Raw genomic sequence first — 23,325 nt, 5'->3', positions numbered from 1 at the left:
TGATTGTTAGCAATACTTTATATCTGGATTTGGGGAAAAATTCAGGTAGTAAAGACACAATCAACAGCTAGAAGTTATGGACAAGTTGTGTAGCAACCTAACTAACTTTTCATACTGTACTTAAAGCTTAGTCTGCACACTTTTACGGGAGGAGGGTAATCGCTGCAATTTTTTTCTTATGTCGAATGTGATTTACAGAAGCACTACAATGTCCTTAACTGAAAGAAGTGCACGTATAAAGTGAAGTAGGTGCTCAAACACATTTCAGAAGAGTCTTTCTTCCCRTAGAAGGCATCTGCTTTCGTTTTACCCTCTCTCCCCTCCAAATTGGTTTCAGCCCTGGTCTGTGAAGTAGTTCTGTCAAAGCTGGGCTCCAAGAAGCAGCAGAGCAGGACTGCGGAAGAAGCGCTGATGTGGTACTCCGAACTTTTGTGGCTTCTCTCGGCTTTGTCACTGGCTTACTGGATGGCATTGGGCAAGTCATTCCAATCTCTGTGCCTCAGTTTTCACCTCTGGAGTATGAAATACTAGTCCTGGCCATCTCTGTAAAGAGGCTTGACATCTCGTGCCGGAGGGGAGGCTGGCTGTGGTCCTCTTGTAGGCTGTAGAAGAGAACAGATGTTTGGGTCCTTGGGCCTCTGCAGAAGAGCATTTATTCTTCAGCTGCAGCCAAAGAAAAGGCTCTAGTTAGGAAGAGTAATGAGAAAATGACCTCCAATTCTAAAAGCGTATATTTGAAATGTTTCCCGCATATAAGATTTCTGTGAACTTTTAACTACAGGCAAAATTTGAAGAAGYGGATTAATTATGGGGCTTACTCACAAATGATTGCAAATTCATTTTGTGCATGAAAAGCTGGTGTGAAGCTGTGCATGGAAGCACTGGAGAAGAGATGGTGTGTGGGGGTTTCGGCTTTGAACGTGGAACCATGTGTGCTGTGTTATATATGAATCTTGCAAATAAACCGATGAGAGTGACAGGAATTTGCTTCATTATTTCAGAGACTCACTCAAAATATTTTATTTCTTTCAGAGACTTGAAGATAGAAAATCTGTTGCTAGATGAAGACAACAATATCAAGCTTATTGGTATGAAACCAGTTTGGCAATTCCAGTAATTGAAATTGGTAGTCTTATAAAGAGAATTTTTGAGACTTCATAATCCTCCWTGTGACAACTGCTAATGTTGCTACAGAGAGGAGCTGGGAGAGTATAGATAGCAATCAAGCTGTTCCTGACAGCATCTTGTGGAAAAAGTGTTCCAAATAATTCAGCTTTAACTGGGTATGGGCATAATCCTTAGTCTTTTAAACAACAGTTCTCCTATTTAAACCAGGAACTATGTAAAGGGTTAAAGAATTGACCCCACAGAAGTAATTTGTTTTATTACTTTGGCAAATTAATATTTACTGAGGGTTGGATTCTGCCCCCATATGCATATGCTTCCGCTGAAGTCAGTGGGAGTTGCACACATTTATAGCAGCTGGCAAAATCTGGTCCTCTATTTATATTCGTTACATTTGCTTCCAAAATCCAATGAGGAATTGGTTTAGAGGATTGTTTAAAAAAAAATTAAGATCAACAGTAGAGTCTTGATTACATTCAGGCATCGCTTGTATGCGGTTTTCGATTCATTCAAGTTGTGCAGATATTTTAGGTTAATCATCCATGGGTATACTCTCTCACTGCATCTGTGTAACTCCCATTAATGTTAATGTGGACACTGAAAAGAAAATATGCCCCATAATCAGATTCTTTTTTCTTTTTTTATATATTTATTCCCGTGCCTACACTTTTGCCAGCAGCAGTCTCTGCAGTTGCAGACTTAAAAACTAGCCTGAGGTTTCTTTCTTCAAAAGGTTCCATCATCTGACAAGTGATGAAAATCAGTAACAAACCCCAGCTCAAATGGATGGTCCCTGTCACGTGTGAAGCACATACATTTCGAAACCAGCAAGGAGAGGATGGTTGATGAAATTCGAAATATTCAAAATCTGCTGAGGGGAATTCAGTCTTGAGAAAAATTACCACAACTTTTAGTCATTTCTCTGTAATAAATCAAATGACTCTGGGAAAATAATAACAAAACAAAATGTTACATTACCTCAGTTAGGGGTCAAGAGGCTACTGAGATGTTACCGTGAATCATTCATCACTAGTGATGGATACCACCCGTTATCTGGATTTAGCAGATAAGGGACACCAGATGGCTTGTAACAGTGCTATACGAACATCTGATAGATTGAAAGAATTTCTGTAACTTTCCTGTTGTTGGGTGTTTGATTACACAGCGCTATGTAAACTTGACATCCGAGCTCAGATGTAATCAGATGATGCATGTACAATTAAAACTTTTGTGCCAAAAAATAATTGCAGAGCTCTTCCTACAGTCTTGTTGGCTTCAGCTGCATAGAAAGGTCTCCTCGCAGTGGGTGGTGTGGGAAGAAAGGAGAAGGAGACAGTCAGCTCTTCCATAGACCAGCTAGCGTGGAAATAAATTGTCCTCAGGTCTGCAGCCTGATTTTTTTTTTCAAGTGGAGCAATTGTACACAGTATGTATTTCAAAGCAAAATCCAACTGTCTGACTGGATATGTTATAAAAGAATAAAGGCTGCTTTATAGGTTATAATTTGACTGGAAATAAAAGGAGATGTAATATCAGGGTCAGATCAAACACTTGCATTTTGTCAGCAATTGGCTTAAATCCACTTTTCCAGGTCCTCCCGTCCCCTGAGGAAACTCTCCAACTTAATTTTCCCGGAGAAGCTGCTTTTTGGTGACCCAAACCCAAAGAGACAGAGTTGCTTCCATGCATTTTGCACTGATCTGCTGTCCCGTGCAACTCTCCAGAGTGATCCCTGGCCCTTACGAGAGGCTCCGCTGCCCGCACGCTCCCGGACAGCCCTGCCCGACCTCGGGTGCCGAGGGACCTTCCCGCGGGCAGGGCGCCCGGGCGAAAGCTGGAAGAGGTCCGGCAGTGGCAGAGCGCGGTGCCGCTGCCCCGCTAGTGCCGAGGTGGTGCTGAGCTGCCTCTGGGAGCCTTCTGCTGGCATCGGCCTTCCCGGGTCAAGGGAGGTTTTCCAGCATCTGTCTCTGGCTGCTGCGGAGAGCAGAGAATTTACTGCTCTTCCCCCTCCCTTTTCATCCCCTCCCTCAGCTCATTTAGCAAAATATTTTGTGTAGTCTTTCTACAAATGCAGCAGATTAGTTGGCTGTCGTATAGTCCTACCCAGCGAGGCTCTTGAGTAGTGAAGATCAAGTGTTGTGGAATTACACACTGCATTTTGTGCTTGAGAAAAGAGGCTTTAAGCTACAAAACAGCTCCCCTTAATTTTTGGGGAGTGGGAACTTTGCCGCTGTCTCAAGCACTAGTAACCTAGTAAAAATGTTGTAATAATTGTAAAAGGAAAAAGACCCATAGAGGAAAAAAAAAAAAAAAAGAAAGGTGGATTGAAGATTAGAAATGACATTGAAAGTTCGTGCTTTTTCATGCACTTCAGCAAGAACCAAATTCCTTGAACTCCTTTCTTTGTCCAGCTGCTTAATGCCAGCTCGCTTTTGTTACTCCTTTTCGCTAGATGATAAGATGGTTTATAACACGTGCTTAGCTATTACTATTAGAAAAATTCCCTTTGCTAAGTGGACTCATTTTTGGCAGCTTGTTAAGTCTCAGATCTGAGAAATATCGGGACTGGAAATGTTGGAAACAATTCACTTCTCTTTAGCTACTGGCCTTTTTTGGTAGGTACCAGAGAAAGGTTTAGTCAAATGCCACTCGCAGGCCATGGGGGCTTGTGGTCTTCTCTTCAAGGGCCACGAGCACCAAAAGGAGCTCTGCTGGCATACACAAAGGTCAGACTGCTCCATGAGTCCATGCTTTGTGCTAAAGGTATTGTTATTTAATAACATATTCCTTTTTCTAGCAGTCACAGTTTCATAGATAGGTTCATAGATAGCCGTATATCCATAGCTCAATTTTGGTTTCCTGGAGGCATTAAAAAGCAGTAACGTAATGCGATCCTTTGATAGTATGAACACTGGGGGTGGTGGAGTTTCCATGTCATAATATTTACTTTGGAAAACCAAGGATAGCCTTTGGTCTGGATTCTGTAGTTAGCTGAGCCTGTTAAAAAAAAAAAAAGCCCAAGATAGACAGTAATGGCAGTAACATTATCAGTGCTGCCATTACCATTCTTACCAAGACAAATAGTGTGTCCTTAATAAAAATCACAGTGCAACCATGTAATGCTGACGCAGTGTTGGCAAAATTTCCCTTTTTTTATTTGCAATAAAGTCCCTGCCCCCAGTATACAGGTCTTTGCACACATTTTTAATTTCAATAGGCACAGTGTAGCAGCTAAATAGTGTAGTAAGTGAATAAGCTAGATGTAAGTGAATAAACTGTTTATACTTTAAGCAAATGAGATAGTGAAAGCTTCCTCTGGAGCGTACTTCCACTCCATTAATAGTGATCAAGAGATGCTGGTTTCTGCTGTCTCAGAGTATAGCCATTATGTACTTTGAATGTAAAGCATTATATTAAAATCGTGTAATTTTGAGATGATATAATAAAATAGTGTGAAAACCATGACTAGCACTACGTAGATGTATCCTTTCTAGGAATTTTGAAAGATATTTTTYCATTGAGATGACCCGTCCAAGACCATAGCCAATAAATAAGTAAATAAAACAGATCCTCAAAAGTATTCTTATTAGCCCCAGGGATAACACATATCCAGCAGAGATGATTGAGCAGTGTCCAGAGCAAATGGGTTTCCACTGGAGGCAAGGAAATTGTCCTGATCCTCCATTTGTTCTKTGCAATGTTTTCCAGCAAAACCCATTCCAACCTCTGTGGATGTTTTAATATGGTGCCCAGGACATTGGCTCCATGCTAGTCCTCCTCTCGGAGCATCAGCCAGTCAAGTGGAAAGCACTGTGCAGTCATTTGGACACTCCCAACTCACACAGTCCTCTTTCTGACTTTATTTTTTTTTTTGTAAGCATTATTCATTTTTAGCCTGGTTTCCTAAGGGAAGGTTCCTATGCGAATGCACTGTCTGTCAGCATGCTCCTAATGCCTTGGGAGAGTCTTGTCTGATTTCAGCTACGTTTAACATGGGGGTAAATGCTAAAAGACGTGACATTGCTGCAAGTGCTCTGCAAAGAAGTAGGTAGGTAAGGGAGAGGGCCCCTAATTAATGACTTTGCGGAGGGAGACAGAGTACCACTGCATGGGCTCAGCAGCTCTCTGGCCTGCGAGATGCGGTGCTTTAGCCCAGCCAGGCAGGTGGAGAGGACATGCAGAGGGTGTGAGGCACTTGGATGCAAGACACAAGTCTGTAGGAAGCAGGTTTCAGTAGTTGACTCCTCCTAACTGTCTGGATTATGGATAAAACAATTTTCATTTTAAACATGCACACATTCCGGTAATTTTTAACAAGACTGAACTGAAAAAAGAAAAGAAACTAAAGATGTCTGTGTTATTAATAACAGTATTGTTGTTGCAGCTGTTATCAGTAACAAGTTATTAATAAACGAGAACATCTTTGTGATCTCTCTAGATCCTCTSTTTCCTGGATGTACCTGAGTATCACAGATTCTTGTTGCAAAACACTACCAAAATTTCCTGTCCGTCTGTGTGGCTAGAACTGTTAATTTGCTCTTGCTATCTCTTGTTTGGTTAGAAAGATGTACCATTCTGTAGCTTTGACAAACTTGTCCTGTCCTTGCGATGCACTTACTTACAAAACACTGCTGCAGAAACAGTTTTCCCAGTCATCCCTCTCTTTGAAATTCACCTTGCTTCACCACGTCCAACCTAAGTTGTCTTCACTTTCAAGACCCTCCACCTCCTCTCCTGCTGGTGAGACCTAGCTGGAAGCCAGCTCCACAGCTGTCCTCACTGAAGTGCTTTTTCATGCTTAGTGGTTTAATTTTTAAGATCTTTTCTTAAACCCAGCTCACCCTGCATCCATGCCGGCATTTGAGCAGACAGGAGAGGCTGTGGGAACACCCTTCCCGGCGCCAGCCGGCGCTTGGCTTGGCCAAAGGCTCTTGTGAGACAGCAGCCGCCTTTGGTGCCTCTGCTCACTCTTGATGCCAGCCTTTGCTGGTCTCCTAGTACTATTGCAAGCAAAGAGTGTTGGATACGCCCAGGGGCTTGAAATACAATAATTCAAGACAGAAGAAGGGAGAGGAAGCTAAATCAACACGTTCTCTTTCTTCTCCCAAGTTTTCCTTGTGTTATTTCAGAGCTGCAATGCTGACTCTGCAGCCCTGTGTTTTGCATCACCACAGTAGTCCCGGAAAGCAGACAGCCTCCTCTTAAATTTGATGGCTAATTTACACAATTCAGTGGAAAATGCTGAAGATGTAGCACGTAAACTTGGCCACTTGGTAACATACTGCAATAGTATAGCATCTGAGGCAGCCTGAGGCTACTTTCTGCCCCATACACAACATCTAGTGTATGGGACAAGTTCAGCTCCAGTTGTTGTCATGCAAATCTGTGTGAAATATAGTTGCTTCATTTATGCAATTGGTAATCATGCATGTTCTAAGATTTTCTTATTGTTTGTGAAATCTCTAATTACTCAGTACCTCAAAGGAACAAATTGTATAAAGTTTTTGTGTGTGGATGATTTCTTAGGGAGTTCATTGCTTTGCTTTTGAAAAAAAAGCTTGCTCTTCTTTGTKTTTTAATGCAATTTTACTGTATCTGTATGTTTCCTAACTGCATCTCTGTGTCTTTTGCAGACTTTGGCTTGAGCAACTGTGCAGGCATCTTGGGTTATTCTGATCCATTCAGCACTCAGTGTGGGAGCCCAGCCTATGCAGCCCCTGAACTTTTGGCAAGGAAAAAGTACGGGCCAAAAATAGATGTTTGGTCCATGTGAGTTACTTCTCTTGTTCATAATTATTATTACTGTCATCATTGCCCATTCTCAAATCAGAAACGTTATTCAAGTATTTAGCTATTGAGAGCAAGACATCATCATGCTTTTGATTAGCATGACTCTGTGAMCGATGTTGTGCAGATATTTTGATTTGAATAGACCTTTGCATGTCTGCATGTAGAGGAATAGAAGATAGCAYGGCGAGATTACTGTAGAACAGTGTCCATCACTCACTGCATGCCTGACTTTGGATGCCGCAGAAGATACGGCTCTGGCACAAGAGGGCAAACAGCTTGCTTTGTTTTCCCCAAAGGTACCTTGAACTTTTGCACAGACTTTGAAAGCATAGTAATTAAAGGGGAAGAAAAATTGGCCAGAAAACTTAGACCTTTGTGAGCTTCTTAGTATTGAGACCAAAGAGCAGATAAGAGTTGCCTGTGCCAGACTTAGAGAAAGTTGCAGACATGTTTTTGAGCCAATACATTTGAACAGTAGTACAGTTTTAGACTGTGCAATGCCCTCCTGCTAGCCAGGACCTGGTGTCAGTTTGTCTCTCCTGGAAAGAAATTAACTGAACTAATGGATTTAGGAGAGGAAATGGCTGGGGAAAGGTGCAATAAAGTCAAACAAAGGAGAATCAGCATGATCCCAGAGTCTGAAACTCAGCTGAATTTTAGCTTTTSCAGTAGAATTGATAGATTTTCCCTCATTAGTGAACTGGGAATAATAAAATTTATATGCTTGTTAGGAACTGTGATAATTTATGAGTTAAAATTTTTTATAGTACTTTGAAAATGTAGAGTACYGTGTCTGTACTAATACTGCTAAGAAGGATTGGCCATAGATTATATATGAGACAAGGAGAAATAGTAAAGTGTGTTTAGAAACCTCAGTCAAATTCACCTCTCAGTTTGATCCACTAGTACCTTTTCACAGTTAAAGACTCTTCAGAACTTTGCATATTGAAGCCTAATTTGTAGTCAGTGCTCTGAGGAGACCCAGAGCTAAATTATCCTATAGCTGCTTTATTTTTCGCTGCAGCAGCAGGTCGTCCGTCCACATCAAGGATGAGGTTACCAGCACTGTGGGATGCAGGCACTCTTACTGGGACTGGAATGCAGACAAACAGCCCAGTCACCCTTCTAAGCCATTCAACCTTTTCCAGTAATAATATCCTGTTCTTTCTTTTTTATCTAAGAAAAAGAATGTGGTTAACTACTACCGTTCCTTGTAGCTGAACAAATGGTTGTATTTGTATTAGTGCACTGCTTTAGTTTCTTATCTGTTCACATAAATTTATTCACCAGACAGGGGAAACAAATTCCCAAAATGAAGGAATTCCACCCGATCAAATTTGAAGGCATTTTAAGAGGAAAAAGAACAAGCGTACTCAACCCACTTGTCATGGCTAGCTTTGCTGGCTATAAACAAGCAATAATTTTTCTGCTCTGAGAAGTGTAATTGTTCATACCTGATCTCTGAGCTGCTCCAAAGGCCCTGGAGGTCCATGGAAATCCTTGGGCGTTGAACCTCTGTTAGCAGGCTTCTGGGACTTCCTGCCCAAACTATCGAGTGCGACAGGAGGGAGGTTTCTGCTGCTTCCTCACCTTAGTAATAGCCATCAAACCATAAAGCAGAAGTACAATCACTAAATGCTATGTTTTGTTTTGTTTTGTTTTTTTCTTTTCTGTCTGTTCTCTTCCAGTGGGGTAAACATGTATGCAATGTTGACTGGAACATTACCTTTTACTGTGGAGCCGTTCAGCTTGAGAGCTTTATACCAGAAAATGGTGGACAAGGAAATGAACCCGTTTCCCACTCAACTCTCCACAGGTAATCGAAGGAGGGTGCTCGGGTCTATTCGGGTCCAGGTGGTTGCAACCATTGTGTTGAACTCTGGATTGAGAGTCTTGGTACTTACATAGCTTGCTAATTGTGAGAAATGTTCTTCTTCATTTTAGTCTCCAAAAGATCTGCAAGACTTGCTGTAGTGTAACCTGCTTTTGCTTTGACTTCTGGACATAAGCTGGAGAAGTGCCAAGTAGTAATGGATGTGAGAGAGGAACAAATCTGTGAAATGTCTTTCACAGAATAGTTGGTTGGTTTTTTATGTTCAGATGATTTCGGTATAGCATATGGATGCATGAACACATTATTTTGGAATAATACATTCCTGGGCATTGTCATGACCAGAGTTGGGTGATATGCTGCCTTGAATTAACTCACATTTATTATGGAATAAGCACRTGCACGCAGAAAGTTATTATGGGACGGTGACCTGCAAGAACCCTTGTGTGTTCTGAAAAYGTGAAGTTGTTATTTGTATTAGTTGTATTAATTCCTGGTTGAAAGCGATATCACTAGGCAACAGAATCATTTTTAAGCTTATAGCAAGACTGTGTCAGTATTTGGAACAAACTCTGTTTTGTACTTAGGTTTTATTTTTGTAAACTAAATTTGATGTTCCTGGAGAGCTTCTGTTCTCCCTATCTGGCAGACTGATAACTAGGGACTTTCAATAAAATTAAAATATTACAGATATAAAAAAGAGTAAAAGAGTATACCTTTTCACTCAGTACCCTAATGATGGCAACCACTGTCATGGGGTATAACAAAAAGCCCATGAAAGTTTTGTCACAAGATGAATTCTCCAAGTACAGCTTTACCTGCGTACATAAGTAGATAGCTAAGGGTTTTGTCACACGGGTTTTCTGTGGATCAAGTAGTGTGCACTGATCCTGATTCCGTCAGCGTCCGTGTGACGTATGGTTTTTCTGCCAGTGGTTTGCATTGCTGGCATGCTGTGAAGCGATAGCTTTACAAGTGAACTGGGATGCTGCAAGTCTTGCCATGTATTAGATAAATTAGTATGTGGTATTTCCATTCTGGAGACTTGCCTTTAGGGTTCAGTTACACAAAATTGCCATTTTAATGTTCTAGCACACGTTCTAAAGCCCCACTGAGTAAATTAAGAGTAAGATTATATTGACTGCTTCATGCTGTACTGGATAGATGTCAAATCCTGCAGCATTGCAAAGCTCCTCTTGTATTCGGGGACTTTGATGTCATAGTAAAAATGTACCAAGCTTGCCAGAAAATGTACTAGGTTTGCCTGCCCCAGTGAGACTTTTCCAGTAAAGAGCTGCTACACAATAGCCATGTACCATGTTTGAACCAATAGACTGTTTCCCCGATCATTGCTTTCTTTCARTCACAGTAGTCTTTAAGTAGGACTTTATTGGAATAACTGATGTGTGAAAAGTTGACTCACCCAGGAAAGGCCTTTAGAAGATCAGACCTTACGTAGAAAAAGAGATAACCACTGCTGCCAACAGGTTTCCTTCCATTGTTTCACTCATGCTACCATTTTAGCATGGAGATTGGGTTTTCTCACAGTTGCATCTCTGTAGAATTCATAGCTTACTGACATTATGCTCTCCAATTAAAACAGTATTTTGTTTCTCCTGTGAGAACTATAGCAGTTTGAACTTTCAGAGATGGAAAATTAATGGAATAGATTTAAACATGTTAACCTTTATTCACTGTGAGTAAAGGTATGCATCCGCTCTTGATTTAAGTCAGCAGGCTTGCACATTCACTGACTTGGCAAACCGTGATTTAAGATGACATTTGTTCTTGCTACTGTTAGTCTTTGGGTCACTAGATAGCAACTCTGCTCCTCTGCTCTGCGAATTGTTGTACTCATTAACTCCTTAGGTATACAGATCTTTTTCTTTAGATTTCTTTTTTTAGTTCACGTAGGGATTTGAAATTTTTTGCAGTAGACCGTTTTGATTGTTCAGTATGATGTCTTTCAACATTTAATCTAACAGTTACCAAATACACAGTTCCATCATAAAAGCAGCCATTCTTATCACTGAACAAGAGTGTATTTTATTTGTATTAGTTAAAATTTAGGGTAACCATGAGCACCAAAAGCAACTGTGTAGCAACAGGGAAAAATGGGGGTTAGTATTTGGTTTTCCTACTTAGGAAACCATTTTTCATTAAGCTTTTGAAAAACTTAGTTATCCTAATATTGATTTTAGGTGAGCAGAGCTCAGTTGTTAAGGAAGTTGGTATTAGCTTTGCACACATTCCTTGTTTCTCAATTTATTGCTCCTGTWTATTTATAATCCTCCTTTTTGGAACAGAGAAGTGAAGCAGAGACTAGAAGAATACTTCCTAAAAGGTGTTCGTGTAGATCCTCAGTTTCTTTGTTTTATAGGCTTTCTGCCTGCTTGATGTATTTTTTTAATGTTGCAGAATCCCATGTCTTTCATAGCTGATAGTTTGAAAGATAAGGTTAACTGAGATTTTATCTTTCAATCATCACATCCTCGGGATTCCCCTTGAAAGCCTGTAAAGCACTATCTACAGCATGTGTGAGCACGTATTCCGTGCCTTTGAAGCAGAAAAAAAAAACAGCATTGCCTTTTATGAGAGTTAAGAAATCGATCACTYGGACTCCAGGAATACGCGGCTCATCTGATGACTTATATCCCGCCTGTGAAGTACAGAATAATTGCTAGTAGTCGGTGAAGTCTGTCTTGAGGAGTTGCGGCAGCTCGGCTAGACGCTGCCGTTGCCCGGAGCAGAGAGGCGGTGTGGTCCTGCTGAGGTACGCCGAAATTCTCACGAAATGCAAGCAGGCATCTRTCCTCGCTCGGAGTTTGGAGGCAGGATTTTGTTAGTTTACTGGTGGCTGYGAGAAGTGAAGCGGCCTTACGTCGCTTTACCCTCCCGGTTTAATGAGCAGCAGCTGTATCCCCGAATCCCACCAGGCGTGCGCTTGCAGCGGGACCTTCTCCAACGACTTGTAGTCCACACTCACGGCTCTCCCTCTGCTCCTGTTCTCTACTGAGCTTCATGTACTAAAGGAAGTTTAAAGAGAAACCGKGTTTCTCTTTCAGTTGTCGAAAGAGCAAACCTGACCCCCGAATTGTACCAGGAAACAAARCTGCATCGAGTGCAGGTCACTGGCTAATCAGATTAATGCTGTCCTTGGGTTCGTCACGAGCGAGGCCCTCGCGTTCGCTTACATAACCGAGCTTTGGAGGGATGATTCGGGGGTGCCGTTGCTCCTGAGGCTGCTTGGTTCAGCGGGAAAAACAACCTCAAATGTAGCGAGTCCAAAAGTCGATTCGTTAGCTTCAGGTTTGCTTCCGAGGGGACTAATTTTGCTCTCCTAGGGCTGCATGGCTGACCAAAAGAAGCGCCTCTCTTCCTTGTACTAACAGTTCAGATCAGCAAAGGTGCTGTTCCTCGCCCCAGCTGCAGTGCCTGGGTCCTGCCAGCTAGCAAGCCTCCCTGGAGGGCCCTCGTCTCCGGAATTAATTTCTCCCAGTCTGCAGCTGTTGATCTCTGTACGGCTTCGGAAGCTTCATTTAATTAGTCTGTCTTTTACCGAGGGAAGAAAAAAAAGTAAGGTTTTTAAGGAGAATTTTGCTCYGTTGGGATCTAAGAAGGGGCTTGGCTTGGAGGGAGGTTTATTTTCCACTGGGACGTGCGCTCCGGAGCTGTGGGTTGTGTGCAGTTTGTAACAAGACAGGCAGGGAAATACTGGAAAGATGGGGATTAAAATGAACGAACAGCAGATTAGCAGTTTCCGATGTAGAGAATTCTGCTCCCAGGAACTGCGACGTGAGGGCTTTCAGGATACTCGTAGAACGGTCATAACATCAACTTGCAGGAGATTTACRGGCCCCGGTGTAGTCTCCTCCTGCTGTTCCTGCAATATTGCTGTCGTAGGAAAGTACAAAAATGCTGGGAAAGATTTAAACTGAAGTATCTCTCATAAATCAGTGATCTGTGAAGATAGAAGGAATCCAGCTCATGCCTAGCTGACCTGGTAAATACATAATCATAACTCTCTCTTTCTCTCTCCCAATTATAAACTTCTTGACAGTAGGCCTGTGCTGAAACGGATAGTCTCTCAGGGCCCTTTCCGGCTGATATTTGATTTTTGCAGGATGTTGAACACAGAGGTTACACAAGCTGTTAGGAGTCGGCACCGATCGAGGCTAACCCTGATTTATTTGACARTCCCTCGCTTCCTTGTGCACCGAAGCGCTCTGGAGTGGCAGCACAGACTTCCTGCCCCTTCCCTCAGGTGGGAGGTGATTCACGTGGGCTTTCCGAGCCAAAAACGCTCGGGGAGACAACCCGCGTGCACGCGCAACGCAGCGGAGTCGCGCCGTAGGGGGGGAACCGCTTAAAGGCGAGGGCGCTGTGCCTCGGTGGGCGTTCGTGCCCGTTTCAGAGGAGCGCGGCGCGGCCTCACGGGCGGGCGTGTGGCTCCCCTCGCGCTGGCTGCGGGGACGGGGATTCGCCAGGGTTTCCGCTGTTGTTCTGGCGAAACGTCGCGGCTGCTCTGCCGCGGGGTGAAGGGCAGTGTGGAGTGTCGTGCGAGTGAGACCACCGCTCTCTAAAGCGGAGTGGGAGGACTGGTTCGTGATTTCGTTGCATCAAGGCACTAGCACGTCCGGTTTGGTATCCTGTATATATCGCAAGCGCTCAAGGGGATGGCCTGCACTCACCAAAATTAGTTGATGTGACTGTATTGGCAACCCTCTACCACAGCTTTCCCAGAGGACACAGCTTAACCTGCCAATAAATCCATGTCTTTTGCAGGTAGAGCTTAAAATGCCTCACAGTTATATGGAACCAGAGAAACCAGCGATAGCTTTTCRGCTCAGTGTGTTGGTCCTCAGGCTCTGTCAGTGAGAGGAGCAATTTATTTCATATGCCTAGTCAGCGAAGAAGTTCTGGCAAAACTTACATATACAGGCCAAGCCTCCATTTGATCTAAAATACATCTCCATTAAGTCCAAACCCTTCAGTTAGGGAGTTTAGTTAGAACAACTCAGGATAACTATGCTGTGCCCCAGGCAAAGCAGAGCAGTGGCCATGTGCCACCACTGCCCAAAGTTGCTGCACCGGTTTCCTATACTTGTCTCCTTAACAAGCAGATGAGACRTGCTCAGAAGACCCTAGGAGGGGAACTGTAGCTCTGCTGCAGAGTAAGATGGAAAAAACTCCTGCAAGATCTTGATCAATCTGACTTAGAGAAAACTGTGCTCAGCCACCACTTCTGTCTTTTGGTTGCTGTTGACTTCATCCAGGATTCATTTGGCATCTTGCTTGGCTGTAGCTCCTCTACAAAATCATTGTTTTTCCCAGAATTTGGTTTCTTTATCTATTGTGCAGAGAGAGAGATCTGTTCTAGCAGACATAATTAGTTCTTAGCTATCTTGTAGTCAGTAAAGTGAATCCAGCCTTGATAATTTGGCTAATAAAGACTAGAACTACTTAAAACAGAGTTTATTTCAGCTTAGATATTGACTTCTTGTGAGCGTTTAAGCAAATCACTTGACTTCTTTGTTCTTAACTACATAAGAAGCACATGACTTACTAATGTCAGAAAACTACTTTTGAGATTTTTTGCAAGAAAACCCTGAGGGATGGTTGAATGTCATTGAAAGTTGAAGGTTCAGTATCTGAAAACAGAACTGAGCCCATTAATTTTACTGTATCCTTTCAGTTTGGCTAAGGCCTCCTGCAGCTGATTGTAGTTTGGATGGAAGCCAGAAGAGAATTTGTCCTTATAATGTCAATGGAAGCAGTAAATGCAGCTCTCCATGTCTTTCCTCCCAGCTCTGCATCCCTGCCGTCCTCTCTACTCACCTCCAGTCTATCTCCTTCTATTTTAAACACAGTGTGAGTGACTTGCCTGTGACCTCACCCTCTTGTCCTCAGACAAACAGAAATTAAGTTTTGGCTAACCTACCCAGAAACTTCAAACAAGCTCTGAAACAAAAGATGCTTTTTCTCCTCTCTTTTATGACTCTATAAATCATTGTATATTTTACTTACTAATCCCTTATCAGACTTTTCGTTTTCTCAGGGACAGTAGACCATTAGGAAAAAGTTGCTTGTTACTGTAATCTTGGTCAGCTGACCATGGCTGACCATAGTAGTTGAATAATAACTCGGCTACTGTGTTAAGTCGTAAAGTGTATGACATAGTTGTATTTTTCTTAATGTCTTTGCAGCGGCCATAAACTTTCTACGATCTCTACTAGAGCCAGATCCGGCAAAGAGACCAAACATCCAGCAGGCGCTTGCAAATCGCTGGCTTAATGAGAATTACCCTGGGAGAGCACCACCTAACGTCACGTACCCAAACAGGTACTGTGAGGAAGAAGGGGAAAGCCTGGCAATGTCTAAACCCATTAACATGTTTAGGACTCTAGTGTTGCTGTTTTGCTGCTTGTGTGACAGGGTCATACTGCCTTCTCTGGGATTGCTTTTGTGAGGCAATATGAGAAGTTACTGGGAGTGTTTATTGAATATTTGTTTCTTGAAATGGTCAAAAACACTTTCTTAAATTAGAAGCTGGCATTTGATGCGTTTGCAGGGTGGCCTGGGATGCAAATGATTGCTGATTACTTGGCTCCAGACCATAGAACAGGCATGTGTGACAAATAGGTCATCAGTTTTGATCTTCTCCTTTGCTGTTGATAGAGCCATGCTACTTTTCCCATGGAGACAATGCCTATTTGTGATAAACATCTGAGGTACTGTGGATTAGGTAAATATTATGCAAACAGTGCTCAGGAAGGTCAGCCTTAAATGCTCTTGCTTTGTTGATTGTTGAGCTTGAATACCTGTGCAGTGCTGAGGTGACTAAATGCAAACAGATAACGAATCTTATGGCCAGTCAAACATCCATCTAGGGAAAAAGAAAAAGGAAGGTATCCATGGTCCACGCTGGGTAGAATTAATCTTGCTTGTCTTTAAACATTTGCAGCATGGAGTCCACACATGAGCCCATCAACCTGGGCTCTTTCTGTAGTCAACGGAGAGAAATAAGGGCACTTTTTAGGGAGTGATTCACCTGACCTCTTTCTGATTCTGCAATAGGATGACATTGTGTCCAGATGTGTGTTTCTTTCCCGTGTCTGTAAATGAAGCCTCAGGCAGCTCACTCAGAACTATTTTTGATCAGATAAAACCCCTTTCTTTTATCAAAGCCCTTCAGCTGTATTCAACGAAGTCTAGTACTTATTCATTGTTGGGGTTACCAGCTTRCAAAACAGTGACTTAAAGCCTAATTTTATCAAAGCACAATTTCTGTCCTAACTCACTGAGAGGCAAGTCCCTAAGAGAAGATCCTAACTTTCCCCCTGCAGTTTACTCAAGTGCCAGAGATCTAATGTAGTGTAGGCCTAGAGATGTGACAACCAAACCTTCGCTGAATATCTGAACCACTGTTCCCCACTCAGAAATGGTTTGGTAGTCTTTGTCCATTGGTTCCCAGAAACAACCAGTCCTGTAGGCATGCTCTAATTGTGCTTACAGACAGCCTGCAGCATTCAGTTGAAGTTAAAATTGTACTAGTGGCCACCATTCTTTATTCACTGGTTAAACGTTAGCCAGATGGGCAAGGTATTTGTCAGAGCTGTTGGTCCAAACACTGTGGGGCTGGAAGGACATACAGCACTGTCCCCTTACTGCTGAAGCAGTTGCTCTATAAAGGCTGCTCTGTAATAGGTCTCCAGATCTCAAAACATGGTTGTATAGATTTTGAGCAGCCTGGATGCCTGTTCTCCAGAGGGAGACAACATTAGAGGCATCTATTGAAATGAGAAGGGCAAATGTGAAGCCAGCTGCATTCAATCCTCAGACCTACGTGCACAGAATATGAAGGTGGTCCATCAGAGCAATTGTTTTGCAAGGAATAAGATTGAGAACAGGCAGACTCATTATCCCAACATTACTGCCCTGAATTTAAGGGCAATTGAGTTAATTTGCATAATATGCTTAACAACAAAAGGAAATCTGAGTTTCCATGGTGCACTGGACTGTACTAAAGAGTGGTACGTATGAACATTTTATGGTAAAGAAAGGGAAAACAAGTGTAAACTGAATGAGTCATTAAGCTAATGAAATCACTATCATAATGAGTCTAATCAATCTACTAAACATGGCATCTGTTAAGTGAATGTAAGTGTAACTGAGAGCTATATGGGTAATTTAATTCTCTTGCTGCATGTGTCTAATCTGCAGAAAAGAGGAAAAAAGAAGGAAATATGGCTTGAATGTGATTTCAGAATTCTTTTGCATTTGTAGGTACATTTCTGTGTCTCTATTTTTAAATTCTTTGCTTGCAGTTGTCAGGTTTTTGTTAGATAGTGTTGGAAGCGTCCATTGTATAGTTTGTTCGTTGGTGCAGTTAGCTAGGTGACTTAGAAGAGAGGCTGGTCTCTATTAAATAGAATAGCTGTGCAATGCTCTTTATTTATGGAGTGCCCATTAATCATTTGCTCCCAAAGGCCATCAAATTAAAGGTAAGAACAGATGAAAATGCAGCATTGAACTGAAGGAGGGCATATGTTTGCTCGTGCGTATATGTTTGTGTATATGGTGGCGAAAATAAGCCTTTCCTATAAAAACACATTTAAAGGGAATATCAGTGCAGAATGCTACTCTTTACTATTAAAAAATCAGTTCCTTTTTTTTATTGTATTGTTTTTCTCATTATTTGATACTAAAATATGAGAAATCTAGACACTCCTTATATCAGAACCCAGGTTTTATGATGAAGACAGTGAAGGATAAAAAGATAAAGGATAAAAGCTGTATGGATTCTTGTCTTTCTCTTTTTTGTATATTTCTTTAGTTTAATTAGCTTAATGTCCCAAGCTTGACCTACCTAGAATTTGTCATTGTGGAGCCTGATAGGGAAAATCCCCTTCAGTTTGAAATATTTGAAGACACAGCTTGTCTCCTTTTGAGCTTGCCTCACAAAGCATCACTAGAACAAGCTTCAATAGTGTTTCTCCAGGTTTTTGTTAGTGTATAAATCTGGATAAATCCCTTTAGTTCTGAAAAACCGGTGACTGAGTTTGCAAGGAATCATTCTATCTCTTAATCATGATTTTTATGACACAAATGAGAAACTACATTCTATTCCTGAGAACCTCTTCTGGATTCTGGGGGTACTGCCTGTTGTTCCCGAGACAGGAACAAGGTACAAAAGGGAGAGAACATGGGTAAGGTGGAAGAGCAGCAGAAATTGCGTTCGCAAGAAAATATTCTCCCAGGCTTTTTATAAGCTTGCTTTTATTAAAGAAATTCCCTGAAGGCAAGTAAATATTTCTCACTTTGCTGAGCACTTCAGGTAGAAGTTACTTGAATTTCTTTTGCTGTCCAGATGCTTTAAGGTGCAATGGCTAAGATAAGTTCTTGCCTATGAGCTTAAAAAACAAAACAAAACAAGCATTCCTTTACTGAAGAGTGTAAATAAACATGCTGAAAAAAGGAAAACATTAGCTATTTGAGATTTSCCAGACTTTGTTTTAAATGTTACCCAGGTCCTCCTTTTATCAGACCCAGTCTGATCTCCAGGGGTTCCTARCATCACAGCTGTACAAAGCAGGGGTATGGCGGAGCATGACTGGGAAAGGTAGCAGCAGGCTATAAAAAAGCTCATAACCTAAGCTYCACTAAGTTGTGTTAGCCAGATATTAGACTACATATTAAGAGCAAGGAATATCCTTAAGAAACAAAACAAAACCCAGCGTTTCTTTGGCGATGAATGGGAATTGACGGGTACATGTGGGAATCTGGCCAGCTCATTTCGATGCCTAAATAGAAGCTGAGTTCTTTGGGAAATCTGTTTTTAATATTGCACTTCTGCTTGTAACCCACATGTTTATAGCAGCAGAGTTACCATTTTGAGAGCTGCTGTAATAACCCTCCCTTTATATCGCCTTTCTCTGGGATGAAATTCCCTAGCTCCTTAGCGTGAGAACATTGGGCAGCAGGTGAAGGGAGAAGTTGAACACCTTGGTGTTTGCTTACAAGGACAGAGATATTTCCAAAAGCAAAATGTAGCTGCCAGGGCTGGATTTTAACTCTTTTCCTTCAAAACCAGCTGGAGGGTCTTGAAGCACTTCACTAGCCAGATCTAGGGCAACGACCTGTGGCATCCTGAGCATCATGGTGCCATCTCCCGATGTGGTAGGACAGACAAGAAGAAGGCTGCTTGTCTAGCTGTCCTGGCATCCCACAGGGCGAGTGGCTCCTGTGGAGCCGGCCTCCCTCCGACCCTTTCACACGACGGGAGAGCTAATCAGAGCCGCGTTGCTGAGCGGGTTTCAGACCTCCTCTTTGCRCTCTGCCGGTTGCCCCGTCGCTAGCGAGGTGCTGTGGCGGGAGGACCATGCTGACACCGTGCTCTGCTTCTCTCTCTCTCGGTGTAGAATTCACCTCGAGGACCTCAGCCAAAGCGTGCTGCTCCATATGACTGAGAAGCTCGGCTACAAGAACAGCGATGTGATCAACACGGTGCTCTCCAACCGTGCAAGCCACACGCTCGCCATCTACTTTCTGCTGAATAAGAAGCTGGAGCGCTACTTGGCAAGCCTGAGGGTGAGTACTGCCTCGAGCCTATTCTTCGGACAGGGGGGATGAGGGAGTAAACAAAAGTGCTAAAGGTTTTCCTGCGTGCTGGTGTTTGATCTCAAGGCTTTGCCTGAGTTTTTCTCCTTTTGTAGTAATAACTGTGGAAGGAAAGTATTCCTTGCGAACTAATAATGTTATTTCAGATAGGAATTCCCCAAGCTGCAGAGATAATTGCTTATAGGCTTTAAGTCTCAGGAGTCTACATTTGCATAGAAGATGCCTCCTGGCTCAGTGGTTACCCTACAGAAAGCAAACTGATGCTATGCAGAGCCGTACTGGTGAATTGCAGCCTACTGTGTCAGTACGCTGAGATAGTTCTGCTGCTTGAAAGAACTATAGCACAGTGTGATTTGATGCAGGAAATGAAGAAGAAGATTAAGTGGCTACTAAGATTTTATTTTGTTTTTTTTTTTAAGTGAAAACTTGGGTGAAAGTTGTTCGTAAGGAAATAACGGGAATATGAAGTTTGCTAATCTGTTGATCTTCCTGGCCGCAGAGTATGGCTAATGATACTTACTCAAGTGTTATGGTGGGCAAAGTGTAGAAGGAGAAGCAGCACTGTCTCTTSCCTTGGCCTCTCCACACAGCTATCTATGGTCTGGAAAGGCATATTAAATAGCCAAGGTCTGTAGGCTTCTCCATAATTGCATAGGCGGTGTCATGGGCTATAGGGAATTTTCTTTTTAACATATTTGTTTCTTACAGAAATTATCTCCAGGGGCCTTCTCTAAGCAGCTTCTTAGTTTTTTCTCAGATCTTTCAGAAAGCTTGTTTTAAAGATGATGACATTAATGATATTTAAAATATAATGAACTAAATTCACCATCTCTGTAAGTTGATGCAACTCCACTGAATGCCAGCAGTCAATGTGGTCCATTAAATAGTAGTTAAACATTGGTTTTCTCTAATTATCTTACATACTTTACTTTTCTCTGCTTCTCTCTCTGCAGAAGTCTGAAGGCCAAGACAATATTTGCTACAAGAACCAGCTGTACCAGATAGAAAAATACAAGGCAAATAAAGACTCCTATGAGGTAAAGCTCATTAAAGCTTGTTAAAATACTTTGAAAGCAGACTGAATTTGAGCATCCCCGGTGATGGTGGTTAAGACAATGGATTTCTGGACCTGTGGAGAAACCAGAAATTGTTCCAAGGCCAGAAATATTGTGCGATTTGGTTTACAGGAAAGTGATCCAGTGATTTGTTCCAAAAATGGGCCAGGTTGGCTTGGGCTCCTTCATTAAAAAGAATTGATTGATGCCTTGACTGTACAGGAAAAATAATTCCCTCAATTTTCTTTTGAAGAAAAGAATAGCAAACACCTAGAGTGGGAGTTTAAAGGTGACTTTCAGCTCGTATGAAGAAGAAAAAATTAGTTTTAGATGCTCTGTTTAGCAAAATCTACACACTTCTTCAGGTGGCTYCTTAGTTTCATTCTGAGGTGCAAATTGCTGGTGTTGCAAGAAAACCATAGCTGTGTTGCCCTGCAACTGAAGGCCCCGGTGGGCCAGGGCAGAGAGCTGAGTGACAGGAGAGCCAAGAGGCTGGGCTTTGCCCTTACCAATCACTCAGCATCAGTCTGCATAGTGTCCTGAGCTAGCCCTGGACTGAACACTAGAAACAGTAAAACTATCAGCACAAAACTCTACCAGGTTAATATTTTGCCTCTTGGCAGAACTGGTATGGAATTAGCTCACTGCCTTGTGAGGGACTTCCCTGAACCAGAGAGATTTTACTTTTCGCTCTGGCTGTCTCCAGTCATTTTGCCTGCAGGTAAAGAAGGTAGTTTGTATTAAAGGAATACTTGTCAGATTATAGGCATCTTTCAATGTCTGGGTTTTTCTTCTCCTGTTTTTACTCTGCTGAGCACTAAAAACAGAAGGGTAGTATGTGCTGTGCAAGTCTTATCTAACAGTTACAGCACAAGTAACAGTATTCCTGAAAAGTTTACCTATTTCAGAAGCTATTCGTCAGTGTTAATTGCTGATTGTGACTGTATGGTATCCTTAAAACTGGCTTCTCAAACCAAAATTGCAGGGGCAGTTATGTATTATAGCTGGTTCTGTTTCTTTTAAAGACAGCTTGAAATTTAATAGCCAAGCTGAATTGCAAGCCAGATGGAAGTACCAGGGCAAAGTACTTATCATACTTAAATAAATCAAAAACACCTTACTTAAAATGTATCAGCAGTGGGTCGACTCAATGAATGTAGTATTTCAAAAGGCTCTGTGGCAGCTGACTGCAAGCTGTTGCGGTGCAGACTTCCCCTCGAAACGCGTGCAGGTGTGTCCAGGTTAATGCTGCAGGAGTTGCGAGGCACGACTCGATGCTCTCTAGGTCAGATTCTTCCAGCTGCTGGTGCAATTTCTCTGTGCAGTCACTGAGGGCTGAATGGTATTTAGGCATTAGCTTACTGTTTCTGCGTATGTACCGTGTAGGGGGGAATCTGCAGTAAGGCATTTCTGTGCACCTGCATGGAGCTGTCTTGCTGTAGCCAAAAGAGAAACACGTGGCTTGCTTCAGTGCTCTGCCTGAAATCCCTGCACCCCTAGGAGGGAACTGCTGTCTGGCTTTTGTAAGGATAATTAAAAACTAATGATAGCAGCACTGTTTGACCCCTGTTTTATTTGTACGCATACTTGGGGATAAAGGTTCCTTCCAAAGCCTGTTCTGCACTCAGAATTAGTCCCAGTGTAGCTATTTAGAGCCTGAGGGGGCGTCATTTCTTTCTCAAAATAGTTACCTTGGTATAATCCTGGTGCAGACACTGTGATAATAACACAGTATATTCTCTTTCTGCATGGGCATAGCTCAGAATAAAGCATGTTTATATCGCTTTAGCTGTATTTACCTAAGGGAATGGTACAACATTTACTACRTGAGGACAGTTAAAGCAGCATACCTGGGTGAATAGAGACCCTGAGAGGCTGTTGCAGTTTGTAAGAATGGTAGACATTTCTCCTGGAATATCTTCATGTGGATGGGAACGCAGCCTGGATAGCCTCCAGGTGACACCTGCGGGATCCGCGGGAGCCCCTGGGACTCYGGGCTTCCTGAGCTGCAGTTAGAGTCCTCTTATCACCCCCTGCTTCCAGACTGAAACTGGGGAGTACTGGTCCCTAGATGAATAACGTGAGGACCGTGTAGCTGTGTGTTGCCATGGAAATACCATGGAGAGAGCTGGCCAGGTTCAGCAGAAGCAGCCGCCTGATGAAACGCTTGCACCCGGCTCTAGCGATGCRAAGAACGGCCTCGGCGAGGGCTGCCGGCCAGCAGCACCAGCCCTGCCGCGGCGGGGAGCACCCTGCATCCCTGGGCAGAGGGCACGCCGGCTCCCCTTTCCCGCCGGGTTTCGGGTAACAGCAGTGTGCTGGAGCGGAGGGTGCCCAGCCTCAGGTTGTGTTGCAAGGACTTTGTGGCTTTAAGAGCTTGTGCCGTGCTCCTATCACAACATCGGACCTGGCCAACGTAAATACCGTCTATCTTCCATTCAAGTCCCTGGGCTGTAGGGTCGAGGTCAGGACAGGAAATAGCAGAGGGTGATGTAATGCCAGCGCTACCCAAGTCTGACTTCCCAGGACAACTCTTTCGTTGTGCGACAGCGTGCAGGACCTTGCAGGGCTGCACATGGTGCACCGAAGAGTGGACTTTTACAGCCCCCCTGAAGGAAATCTTCCCTTCCCTTTTAAAATGTAATAGTATCTGGCACCTTGGGAGTTTAGGGTTTTGGTTGTTTCCCCTCCCACAAGTATCTCCTAAGAGAAACAACCATAGTAAATTTAAAAATAATTAAAAGACCATTTACAACATCCATCCAGGGTAACGTAATTCACTGCTAATACAGGATATGTGAAATTTCTTTTTCATGGCTACTTTAATCTGTACAGTATGACTGTGTTACTGCTGCTTATAAAACATTACAGCTGTRTGAAAGCAAAGTCAGGGGCATTTGGCAT

At 42.7% G+C, this 23,325-nt stretch overlaps 1 protein-coding gene across 1 annotated transcript in view; it reads left to right on the top strand.

Moving 5' to 3' along the window:
* The window catches only part of HUNK (hormonally up-regulated Neu-associated kinase), a 59,152-nt gene that overhangs the window by 28,976 nt on the left and 6,851 nt on the right, over positions 1-23,325 (top strand). The window contains exons 3-8 of the mRNA XM_085297840.1: positions 1,033-1,088; positions 6,759-6,894; positions 8,604-8,731; positions 14,953-15,088; positions 19,168-19,336; positions 20,320-20,403. Coding sequence (XP_085153966.1) covers positions 1,033-1,088; positions 6,759-6,894; positions 8,604-8,731; positions 14,953-15,088; positions 19,168-19,336; positions 20,320-20,403 — 709 coding nt within the window. The remainder of the gene's footprint in view (positions 1-1,032; positions 1,089-6,758; positions 6,895-8,603; positions 8,732-14,952; positions 15,089-19,167; positions 19,337-20,319; positions 20,404-23,325) is intronic.

The sequence above is a fragment of the Rhea americana genome, unplaced genomic scaffold (genome assembly GCF_003343005.1).
Source record: "Rhea americana isolate MKP2758 unplaced genomic scaffold, rheAme1 scaffold_130, whole genome shotgun sequence".
Taxonomy (NCBI): Eukaryota; Metazoa; Chordata; class Aves; order Rheiformes; family Rheidae; genus Rhea; species Rhea americana.
This window is presented reverse-complemented; position numbering and strand designations above follow the sequence as displayed.